Below are 13,093 nucleotides of genomic sequence, written 5' to 3' on the forward strand. Positions count from 1 at the left end.
GTTAACCAATGTCATAAAACAATATGTGTACTACTGTTTCATGAGAAACTATTTGTTCTGTAAGCCTTCACCTGAAGTAAAATAAAAAAAAAAAAAAAAAGAAGATTTGAGTGTTAGGGAGGGGAGTGGGGCACAAGACCGGGTGCAACAGCAGTGTTAAGAAAAATTATCTAAAATTTGGTAATAAGACAAAAGGAGGACTGCATATCATTTCAGTGTCATTCTGGAACTTGTCTAAAAGGCCCATCCAAGGAGTTTTTCCATTATCTTGGGCGGGGGGCGGGGTGTTCCTTTGTTTAACTTACTATTTATTAATCATTAGGGTCTAGACTTGGTGAAGATATATGTATCTTCTTTGTGAAGATACAAATCTAATTTGTAGATTTCTGTCTAGTAGAAATGCAAATTATTTCTGTATAGCAAAAAAATAATCCCAAAGGTTATTAGTTTTACTGTCCTGTAGGATGTGACAGGAGCCCTGGTGGCACAGTGGTTAAGAGCTATGGCTGCTAACCAAAAGGTCAGCATTTCGAATCCACCAGCCGCTCCTTGGAAACTACTGTCTTTGGTTTTTTTGTTTTGTTTTTTTTTTTTTGAGGACATGAAACAGTTTTGTATCGAATCTAGCAATCTTATTCCAACACTTTTTTTCCTAACTGCTTATTAAATTCTTAATTCCTCAAATTTTCTTTGAACCCATGTTACCAACCTGCTGGTTCCCTCATTAATGAGTTCAATAAATCTTTGACATTCTATATTAGTATGAGAGTCATGTTTTTCAACTTTTTGAAAATTATACTTTGTCAGCAGGGTCATGTGGAAGCTCCCGAAACTTAAGCAGCAGAGTATCACAGGTCAGGGATTTTATTAGAGGTGTTCCACTAGAAAACGTCCCGACATTCCACTCCAAGAGGGTGAAAATATTAAAGAGACACAGCAGAAATCACAAACAAAATCAGAAGTACAGGCCTAACTGAGGACAGTTGGCAGGGACTGAATTTGAGACCAATACCCCACACAAGCATTTTTTCCACCTCTCTTCTCATCCCTAAAGACTACATGATGATTGATTTGTTTCACTTCTTGGCAGTCTCTCACCGATTTTTTTTTCAGCGAAGCTTCTGTGAGCCAGTGGGTTAGACAGAATAAGCCAAGCAATGCCCTGGAGGCTGGGGAAAGAACACATTAAATTGGGGGTGGGGATGGATGTGGCCATCCTAGCCCTTCAGGGCTACACACTTAGATTCTCTCCCAAACATAGGCAGGGGGAGGGCCAGCCCCACGAGCAGCCTGACTGCAGGCTGGGGGACACACATCCTGCTATCCCTGTCAAGGCCCCAGGGTGGAGCTTGCTGTGGTCTGAGCAGCCTGAGACTGAGCTCACAATTTCCACTGCAGTTGGCAACAGCTGGGTCACTGCTATTTCTTCCTAAGAAGAAGCCCCTCCAAGAGAACCAGGAGTTCTAGTTCCAGACTCCAGGCCTCTCCTTCCCGCCCACTAGGGCCTAGGATCCAGCAACATTTACTTCCCTTACAACCCAGGGAGAGACAGCTGGGACAAAGGCAGGAAGTCCTTCTGCGCATGGGAAACACCCTTTCTAGAAAGGCTCCACCCGCCTGCTCTACTCAGCCTCCCTGTGGTCATAACTCACGTGGCACCTATTCCCTCCCTACCTCATTCGGACTTGCCCACAGTCCCCTCTGGGCTCCTGATTTTCATCCTACGCAATGACTCTGATTATTCTCACCCCTTCAGACATAGCAAAAGATCGGACAACTGTTGGGAAGGGCAAAATGAAGGTCTAAAAGCATCGTGCCGGAGAACTGAGTCTTCTCCTCTGTCCCTGTGGTATGAGAGAACTTTTGCAGCACGTTGTTTCTGATACAAAAAAACACAGGGTTCAAGAATCAAGAACCTAAACTGATATGATACCCTTTTTGCTCCTAAACCAACATTTCTGCCTATTCTCTTCCCCTGAAAAATTACTAGTCCTAGACTAAGTCCCCTAAGTTCCATTTAACTGCCCTGCTAGCAAGCTAGGCTGAGGTAAAGGAAGGACCAGTTTTATACATACACCTAGCCTTTACATGGATCCACAATCAACGCCATGGAAGCAGCAGTCAAGAAATTAAATGACCTGGAATATATCCTAGAGAAATAAGAGTCATCACATGAATAGATATATGCACACCCACGTTCACTGCAGCACTATTCACAATAGCAAAAAGATGGAAACAACCTAGGTGCCCATCAACAGACGAACGGATAAACAAATTATGGTATATTCACACAATGGAATACTACGCAATGATAAAGAACAATGATGAATCCGTGAAACATCTCATAACATTCTGGAATCTGGAAGGCATTATTAGTCAGTCGCAAAGGGACAAATATTGTATAAGACCACTATTATAAGAACTCAAGAAAAGGTTTAAACACAGAAGGAAATATTCTTTGATGGTTACCAGAGTGGGGAGGGAGGGAGGGAGAGGGTTATTTGCTAACTAGATAGTAGACAAGTATCTTAGGCGAAGGGAAGGACAGCACACACTACAGGGGAAGTCAGCACAACTGAACTAAACCAAAGCTAAGAAGTTTCCTGAATGCAACCAAACATTTCAAGGGACAGAGTAGCAGGGGCGGAGGTCTGGGGGCCATCCTTTCAGGGGACACCTAGGTCAACTGGCATAAAAAAGTTCATTAAGAAAATGTTCTGCATCCCACTTTGGTGAATGGCACCTGAGGTCTTAAAAGCTGGCGAGCAGCCATCTAAGATGCATCAATTGGTCTCAACCCACCTGAAGCAAAGGAGAATGAAGAACACCAAAGACACAAGGAAAGTATTAGCCCAAGAGACAGAAAGGGCCACATAAACCAGAGACCTCATTAGCCTGAGACCAGAAGAATTAGATGGTGCCCAGCTACTACCAATGACCGCCCTGACAGAGAACACAACAGAGAGTCCTTGATGGAGCAGGAGAAAAGTGGGGTGCAAAACTCAAATTCTAGTAAAAAGACCAGATTTAATGGTTTGATTGAGACTGGAGGGATCCCAGAAGACATGGCCCCTGGATGCTCTGTTAGCCTAAAACTAAAACTATTCCCGAGGCCAACTCTTCAGACAAAGATTAGACTGAACTGTGGGACATAAAATGATACTCGTGAAGAGTGTGCTTCTTAGCTCAAGTAGATCCATGAGATTAAATGGGCAGCTCCTGTCTGGAGGCGAGATGAGAAGGCAGACAGGGTCAGGAGCTGGTTGAATGGACATGGGAAATTCGGGGTGGAAAGGAGGAGTGTGCTGTCACAGTATAGGGAGAGCAACTAGGGTCACATAACAATGTATGTATAAATTTTTGGATGAGAGACTAACTTGAATTGTAAACTTTCACTTAAAGCGCAACAATAAAAAAAAAAATCAAATGATGCATTGCACTGGGCAAATCTGCTTCAAAAGACCTCTTTAAACTGTTCAAAAGCAAAGATGTCACTTTGAGGACTAAGGTGCGGTAGACCCAAGCCATGGTATTTTCCATCACCTCAAATGCATGCAAAAGCTGGACAATGAATAAGGAAGACTGAAGAAAAATTGACGCCTTTGAATTATGGTGTTGGTGAACAATATTGAATATACATGGACTGCCAGAAGAACGAACAAATCTGTCTTGGAAGAAGCACAGTCAGAATGCTCCTTAGAAGCAAGGATGGCAAGACTTCATCTCACGTACTTTGGACATGTTATCAGGAGGCACCAGATCCCTGGGGAAGGATATCATGATTGCTACCAGTAAAGGGTCAGCAAAAAAGAGGAAGGCCCTCAACGAGATGGACTGACACAGCGGCTGCAACAATGGGCTCAAATGTAGCAATCATTGTGAGGATGGCGCAGGACTAGCAGTGTTTCATTCTGTTGCACACAGGGTCACTATGAGTCAGAACCAACTTGATGGCATCTAACAACAACAACAGCCTTTAGAGGTTGAATTTGTGTGGTCTGGTGTTAGCAAAAGCCCATATGATATCATGGACCAAATCAATACCTCAGAAGAGTAAGAGATTTACAGAGTACCTCTATGTCTCACTACATCTTGAGGGTAAAATCTTCTGCCTTGCCAGGATTTGGAGCAACTAGAACTTACATACACTGTCATGGGAAAGTGTACCACTTCAGAAAATTGTTTAGGAGTATCTACAAAAGCTGAACAGATGTAAATCCTATGACCCAGCAATTATACACCTAGGTATACACCCAACAGAAACGTGTACACGCATGCACCAAAAGACAAGAATAAATTCATAGCAGCACTGTTTATTCACAATAGTCACAAACTAGAAACAACCCAAATGTCCAGCAACAGTAGAATGGATAAACTGTCGTATGTCCCAATGGTGGAATTCTACAAAGCAATAAGAATGAACAAACTTGCTACATGCAAAACCGTCGATGAATCCCACAAACAACATTGAGCAAGAGCAGCCAGATATAAAAGGTATGTTACTTAGATTATATTTATATGAAGTTTAAGCAACAGCAATCTATTATTTAGAAGTCAAACAGTGGATATCTTTGTGAGAGAGATTAACTGGGAGGTGGGCTTCTGAAGAGTTAGTAATGCTCTACTTCTTGATTTGGGGACTGGTTACAAGCTGTATGATTACGAAGGTTGTGTTCACAAGACTGGTTACAACGGTGTATGATTAGTGTATTTCCTGTATGATTATTATATTATACCTCAATAAAAAGTTTAAAAAGATGGAAAATGTACACAGTCTAAGGTTCTTATTTCTAGCTCTTTCCACCATTCACTTCCTCAAACTCAATTCCCTCCCCCATTAATCTCCCCATCCCACCCCGAGACTCCTTTCTCTAATCATTACCCAAAATATGTGATTTGAAACACATACTTTTTTTTTGTCAGATGAAATTGAGCAGGGCATCTCTGCACTCTTGCAATTTTTTCAGCATTCCTAACTAGGCTAATTCCACCATCCACCTCATGACTCACATCTCCGCTAAAGAACCCCATGGTCTTCAGGGGGTGGTTTCAGAGTGAGAGCCTCTTTTTATTCTCTTTATTTTCCCCTTTCCACCTTCTTCTTTGTCTACTAATTTGAGGGCCTCTCTGATTCACTAGGAATACCTCCAGCAACAGAAAACTCCCCAAAGAGTCTAATTCAATTGGCTAGTCCCACTTTCTTCGATCCCACTTGCCAGCTCCCACCGCCTTCTAAGAAATATCTGTAGCAACACTGGAGCATTTCTACTCAAGGTTAAGGAAAGAGATCTTTCCACTAAAATCCACTGAGTTCAGGGGAAATGCTAAAAAGAAACTCAGACACTAGGCTTCAAAAGTCAGCCCCATCCTGGCGTTCCTCAGAGGAATACAAAAAGGTTTTAAGTATTAGTAGTAGGTAGGATTTCTTTAAGAGGGACTGCTGTGACTATGAGGTAGAAGCAAAATACCACTGCATTTCAGGTTAAGATTGCCTGGCAAGAAGCAAGTATCACCAAATCTGTACTGTGCCTGCAAGTCTCCCCACATGTACTCTAACTTACGGCTGACATAGCTTAACGAGGTCCTGGTCAGTAGTGCCTGGTTGCAATCCCCGGATGTACAGGTTGGTTTTGCTCAGCTGGTCATTTCCATTGCTCCCACTGCTGCTGCTAGGGTTACTGTTGCTTGGACTAGGTGGTGCCATCTGCTGAGCCAATGACACATATGGCTGCAGGGAGACATGAAGATCAGAGGGTTATACATGCAGATGTTGGAGAGTCAGAAAGACCCTGGCCTCTGGAGAGAATGATTTCAAACTTGAACAGCAACAAATTCACCAGGAGACCAAAAAAAAAAAAACCTTAAAGGAACTCCTCTGCTACAGAATGAGAACATACATAACTGTCCTACCTACCTTTCAGGAATAATGAGAGACCAAAAAAGCTTGTTCAACGTTTTGAAAAAAGGTATAAATTACAGTGAAATATTGTATCATATAAATGCTGCAGAACAGGATTAATGCCTGTCTCTTAAATAAACTGTGTAATGAGATGAGACTAATAAAATCTAGGTTTCATTCTAAAATGATGAAAAGGAGATAATAAAAATTTATCAAATCATGAAGGGCACAAATAAGTTAAACATAGATTACTCACAAAACTACAGACTATAAGAACTGCAAAAAACCTCCAGAAGCTTGAAAATTACTGTAAACTTAGACAAACAAAAGGAAATATTAATTATTATGTCAGGTAGTAAAAATGAAATTTGCTACCATCTTAATAGGGGCTTACTCAAAAGTTATAAGTTTCAGAATGTTTAAATGAATGAATAATTGATATATTATGTTCAAGGAAATCCAAGATTTGGAGCAAAATATCTTTTAATCTTTTGCAACTGATACCAAGACAGGCAACCAGATTCTGCGGTAACATTTTCTAGGTACTTCTGTTAGAGACAAAGTACCAGACTGGCCGGAACATGATCCATCCCTTCATGGCATATTTTATATCCTTATGCTCTAATCAGGCTTTTAGTGGTTACATTTAAATTTGGTTCAAAATATGTATCTAAATTTGCATAATTACCTATAATATAGCACACTCTACTACATCACACTCATATTCCAGTTCTCCCCTTAGCTTAAAGCGTTTTGTAGTATAAACCTGTTCGGTACTACTTGCCTCAAAAATGCTAGTTTCGTCTTCAGTTTGTTTTTGTTTTTTCCTTTCTATCTTTGGTGGTGGTAATGAAGGACTGGGATAGTAACAGAGTAAGAAGAAAAACAGAAACATGAATATCAAAGAGGGGAAATTGTCCCCCAAAAGAATCTTAACGAACATGAATGTGCCTTTTAGATTTCATGCCTCTGACATCCAGCAAACCTCAAAATAAAAACCTTTGCTCAGGCTAAAATCTGTGGAAGCAGGTATTTCCCTATCTTTATCAGTATATACAATCACAAATGTGCACCCATTTGCATATGAATAGTTTACTCCTTAGCAGGAAAGAAAAGAAATTCAATACCACCTTCTGAGATGGCCCAAAGGCTCTTGATTCTAGTGTAACACTTAACATGCTGTGCAGTGAATTACTTAATATGGCCCTTCTAGCCATAGTCTTTGTTAACTCCCACCAATTGACTGGGTGGGAATATGCAAATGAAGTGCTTGTGGCCCACCAAAGGAATCAGACAGCTTGCTAATCATGCAAATAAGGTGCATGGAACCCTGTGTATGTGGGACCAAGCAAATAAGGTGTATGGAACCCTAACAAGGCGATTGGTCAATTTTGCCATCCTGCTAGGCTTAAAAGAGAGCCAACCCCAGAGCGAGGGGGCATCTGCCTACCACTAAGAAGAAGAGACGGAAGCAGGAACATGTCCTTTGGACCCGGGACCCCTGCACTGAGACCCTCCCAGATCCAGGAGACACAGAGAAAACTGTAACACCAGAGACGGCAAGACAGCAAGATACAGCAGGAGAGAAACGGCGGCAGCAAAGGCAGCGGGACCAGGAGACCGGCAGGAGACAGCATGGTGGGCTTCCCAGCCCATGGAGTGAGAAAGCTGAGTGCCTTCGGGCAGTAGGCTTGCTGGCAGGGTGGGGTGCCTTTGAGCACTTGTCAATGGAGCTAAAGAGCTTTGTAACACTTGCCCAAGCAGGGCAGAGGCTGGGCCAAGGGGCCAAGGGTCCATCTGTGGCTCAGCTGAGAAAAGGCTGTCCTGATCAAAGAACTGCATCCTGACTTCATCCCTGGTTCTGAATTGTAACCTGTTACTTCCCTAATAAACCCCATACTCTTGAGTATTATCTGTGAGTTGTGTGTGGCCGTTGCAGTGAATTACCGAACTTAGCAGAGAAGTAGAGAGTGTCATGGGAGGGACAGCTGGTGTCAGAATGGGTAAAAAGGTCAGAGAGAGGAGGTATGTCTGATCTCCACCTCATAGGAATCAGCCTTAGGCTGTTGTTGATAACGATCCTTCTCCCTGGTGAAGTTAGAGGATGTCAGACCCCCATCCCCCCCGCCGCACCCCGCACCATTCTTACAACACCCTTTGTATTTCCTGTCCCTGTCTCCCTCTTTTGGCCAGCACTTACGCTAGGCTTTTCCAGATAGAACGCTCCATGTCCGAGGAGTATTTATTATTCCACTGTGAAGCTGGTGATAGTCACATGATGTAATCAACAAGGGCAGTGCAGTGCATGGGGCATGAGTATCTTTCTGAGCAACTTTCAAAGGATAAGGCGACAGTAAGGCAAATAAATCTAAGGTCATACTGCTAGTGCTAGAAATGCAGTAAATACTTTAAGAACAATGCTGAAATTTCCGTTGAATTATTATACATAAATAGTAAATACTATATCAAAATATTATACCTTGAATTATTATACATTGATTGAATAATAAACACTAGTGGGTCTAGGTGCCCTTCACTGTCACTACTATCATAATTGCACTATCTGATTTTAAAGAGTCCAGAAGATTGTGACCTATATTCGAATCATGGTTCCCAAGTTCAGAATAAGGAGATCACTGCTAGAGATCATTCAATATGATGTGCCCTTTCTCAGTTCTGGGGGTGCAGTGGTTAAGAGCTGGGCTGCTAACTGAAAGGTCAGCAGTTCAAATCCACCATCCGCTCCTTGAAACCCTACAGGGCAGTTCTACTCTGTCTTATGGGGTCTCTATGAGCCGGAATGGATTCGATAGCAATGGGCTTGGCTTGGGCTTTCTCAACTCTAAGGAGTTGCTATTACAAATCCTTAGCTAAGAAAACCAAGCTGCTTCTAAATATGAGATTCCAGGTCCTGGGGCTGGTGATGATGATAATGATGATGCCCACAGCAAAATGATAATAAAAGCAACTCCAGTAGAAGCTTACCATGGGCCAAGCACAGGCAGTTGAGGGGAGTTTATCCTGCCTCGGTTGAGTTTATCCATCCCCTTTCCCAGTGTGACAGAGTATTTCTAAATGCAAAGTATCAATGACAGCAGGACTGTCCAAACAAGAATACAAGGGTTACTGGGGAAGAAAGTAATTTGAAAAGAAGTTATTTGGTTTGCTACCATGATTACGTACGGTTTTAACACTAAGGTCTGAGCTATAATCGAAAAATGTGATTTATTCAATAGCAAACTTGCTTAAAAAAAAAAAAGATATGGCTCAGAAAATAAACGTTTATCTCTTGCTATTTCCAAGCACCTTCTTAAGTTGCTGCATTGGTCTGGCACCAAAGACAAATAGTAGGAAAATATTCATTTTGAGGGGTAAGAGAATTGAAGGGGAAAAAAAAAGTGAAGAAAGCCTGTAAGTATAGCTTGTGCAGCTTCCTAAAAGAAACGGTTTGGAGAGAGACACCCTATAAACTGATAATCCCTGTTTACCTATGTACATAAGAGAGAAAAGGGTAGTACGTATGAGGCCCAAGGAGGAAAGAATAAAAAATAAAATAAAAAGCCCTGGTTTCTCCAAAGCCCTACATTTGCATTACCTCTTTATGTTTACTCCGTGGTGAAAGTTGTAACTCTTTAACAAGAGAGCACCATAGAAAGTATTTACATCAAAATTGAGGGAGGGGTGAACTTATATCCAAATTGAGTAGGCTGTGACTGACTACTAAGAAAAGGCCTAAAGGATTTACCTCTCTGATCAGGAGGGATCAATCCCAGGGTGTTTTTGCTGACTCTTAAGTCCCATGAAAGCAGAAAATTGTCTGATTGGTTCATCTTTGCATCCATAATGACTAGCCTACGGCAAGCATTCAATAAATATTTATTGATGAATGACCACTGCCTGCTTGGTTCTGTTCATTCACTGACAATGTGAAATACCCAGGAGCAGTTTCACCTCTGTTCCGCCTTCACTTCATTTTTGGCCTTAGATGAGTTCAGAAGGGCCAGGATGCCTAGCAGTGACACTTAAAGGTAACTTAAGCCTGATCCCTTAAAGTGTCAGTATCAGTACTCACAACTGCCTCAAAGCTGGCAGACAAAGTAAGGTTTAGTATGAGAGGTGACTACAGTAATGTGTTTCTGCATTAAACAGCTTAAATCTTATGATCCCCAGAGATTCTTATGAGGTGTCAGAGCATAATTCCCTGTCCATGCTTTAAACACCACCCCACCAACCTTTAGGGGAATTTAACTCCCTTTAATATTATCTCTTGAAGGTCTCAGTCTCGGACAATAAAAGAAGAGCACAAAAGAAGGAATTACTACATAATCTAGACATAAGTAACTTTCTGAGGGGGTCAGAGAGAAAACAGCTCTGAAGATGTTCAGGGCCAGCTCAGTGAGAAGTATCTAGGTACTTTGCTGCCTACCTCACAGTCTCAAATCTCTTTATGTGCTTTCCATAAAACCACCTCTCCAAAGTTCTCTTGGATCCTTAAGAGCTGCTAAGGGGAACATCAAGTCTCTGCAGACACATGACAGCTCAATATGGGTGAATTCTCCATATTCTGCAAAGGAAGGCGAATTTTGCCCTTTGCTCTGAGCTGGTGGATTCAAATTGCTGACCTTTTGGTTAGCAGTCAAGCTCTTAATCAAGGTACCACCAGGGCCCCTCACTCTGAGCAGGACTCCTAAGGGCAAAAGAATAAACATAACTGATATTTGGCACTTGCTGTATGCTAAACATCATGCTAAGTACTTTACATCTATTGCCTCATTTACCCAACTTCTCCTGGTCTTCCTCCTGCTTTTGCATGTGGCTGTTCACTCTAAGGGGAGTGGCTCTTCTCGGAAACACCAAAGTGCTCCCCACTCTGGGTCTTCTGACACCCTGATACACGAGATTCGCGTCCTCCAACCAAGGAGCCCTGGTGGCCCTCCGCGGGAGAACCATCTGATGATCGGCTCCCATAAAGATTACAGCCAATGGGGCAGTTCTACTCTGTCACTGTCACATGGGGTCACAAAGTCCTCCAACCAACTCTCAATCTGCTGTCCCCTAGCACCCACTTAAAATGATCAATCAATGTTTCTGATCCCACCTTGGTAACCAACTGCCCATAGGCATCTACCTGGGTTTCACTGGCAGATCCAAAGCCAAAAGGCCTAGCCCTGAGATTACTTCCCACGACTAAAATTCATTCATTTCCCAGAGAATTAGTGAAATCCTAGGACTTTCTAAAATCATTAATATCTCCTTTACAAGCCTACATTTCTAAGGAGTTGCATTAGCTTTTAGTCAATATATCAAACTTCAAGGCTCTTCACCTGCAAACTTGTTTGCATACCTTTCCCGCACGGTCTTTTTTTTTTTTTTTAAGGTTCTTAAATGTTTACTAAATGAATGAATTAACCAATATTTATTCTGAAAGTATTCAACATATATCCATCAAACAGATAACTTCAAATTCTGCAAGTCCAAAGTTAACTTCTGTGCCTTCTCCTAAACTCTCTTCCTAACATCTGACTTAGTCTCACTGCCTTGGGTCTCCTACCCCTCCTAACTATCCAGTTAGGATCCTCTTTCTCAAATAGAAGTGATCATGTCATTTCTCTGTTTATAAGTCCATTAATGTTTCCCAATCACTTGCAGAATTAAGTCTCCTTCATAAGAAGACTCATACCCACACTCTTTTACCGGTTAACTTTGCATATTCCTTTTCTGCATGGTAATATGCTATCATTCCTTACTTCTAAAGGCAAAGCTAATACGACTACAGGCGGCTGAGATTCTAGGCTGAATGTGAGGGTCCTTGTTTTTTTTGTTTCTTTATTTTTATTTTTTTCAAAGCTGAAAACTTTGATTTGAATAGTCGGCATGACTAATTGGCTATTAATCATCATAAGCCATAATTTTCTGACTGTATAGAACAAGGATATCTGTTCTCCACTGTTGATAACTGTTAAAAGTGGATGGCAAGAACTCTTCAATACACTTGACCATTTTTGTGTGTGTCTGAATTCTTCCATTATAAAACATTAACAAATAAACAGGATAACTTCTGCTTAGCTGCCAAGTCTGTTGTAAAGATAAATAATGTACATTATCTTACTATGTCAGGTAGTATCTAAAGTGGTTTTAAAAGGTTTTTTCAAAGTTTTCTCCACTGAATCACCTGGTATGTGCATATTGTTGCCCAGAAAATACAGTATGTAGCCAAAAAGATAGATAGCTAAAGATTTTAAAAAGCAGTTCTAGGAAGCAAATACTTGACAGTGTCTATTGGCATTTTTTGAGGGTCCTTGTTATAAAGAGCTCAAATCTTGGAATCATAAGGTGCATAGTACAGTTCTGTGTCCTCTTCTAAATGGCCACTAATGCAAATCACTTCAGGAGTTCTACCTACATGAGTATAAACAAAGGTTATAAGTAAAAATCTGTGAGGCTTCCTTTTCTTCCAGCAGCCAAACAAAACCGCATGCCATTCAAAGGGGTGAACAAACAGATGCTACAACAGAGGTCTATCCCTTCCTTAAGATGACACCCAGAGAACTGACAACTGAGCTCCTCTAACAGCCCTATGGAGCCCTGGTGGCGAAGTGGTTAAGAGCTCGGCTGCTAACCAAAGAGTCGGCAGTTCAAATTCATGAGCCGCTCCTTGGAAACCCTGTGGGGCAGTTCTACCCTGTCCTGTAGGGTCGTTTTGAGTTGGAATTGACTGACAGCAAAGAGTTTGGGTTTTTATTAGCCCTGCAGGGTCGCTATGAGTCAGAATTGACTCGACAGCAATGGGTTTTGTTTTGTTTTTTTAATAGTTCTGAATTTGATCCTCACATGAAAATGACATTTTTTAGAAAATAGCAATGAATAGCAAATTAGCTTAAAGATTTAGAGTCTGTTGCAGTTTATGAAATCTACCACAGTGCAGCAAGATTAAGGAAAGCATTTTGCTCTTCAGTTTCTAGCTTAGGCCCTGACAGAGGGCCCACGGCCCCAGAAAACCATCTCAGACCAGTAGGAGCCAAGAGAGACAATACAGCCCTATTCTTCCCTCCCCGGGGATTCCCATTAATTTGGAGGAGGGCCAGTAGGACAGAGATATAGCAATATATAACTCCTTCATCTCTGACCCAGAAAAAGAAAAATCAAACTCCCCTCTTCCTATAGCAGGAACTTATGTTTCCTGTCTTGCTGGGT

General features: G+C 41.7%; 1 protein-coding gene across 5 annotated transcripts in view; it reads right to left on the minus strand.

Annotated features, from left to right (window-relative positions):
* Positions 1-13,093, minus strand: part of RBMS2 (RNA binding motif single stranded interacting protein 2) — a 55,045-nt gene that overhangs the window by 26,764 nt on the left and 15,188 nt on the right. For all 5 annotated transcript variants that reach the window (XM_023734556.1, XM_023734555.1, XM_023734553.1 and 2 more), the window contains exon 2: positions 5,562-5,728. In XM_023734556.1, the coding sequence (XP_023590324.1) occupies positions 5,562-5,728 (167 nt within the window). The remainder of the gene's footprint in view (positions 1-5,561; positions 5,729-13,093) is intronic.

Source organism: Trichechus manatus, unplaced genomic scaffold, assembly GCF_000243295.1.
Source record: "Trichechus manatus latirostris isolate Lorelei unplaced genomic scaffold, TriManLat1.0 scaffold00069, whole genome shotgun sequence".
NCBI classification, from domain to species: domain Eukaryota; kingdom Metazoa; phylum Chordata; class Mammalia; order Sirenia; family Trichechidae; genus Trichechus; species Trichechus manatus.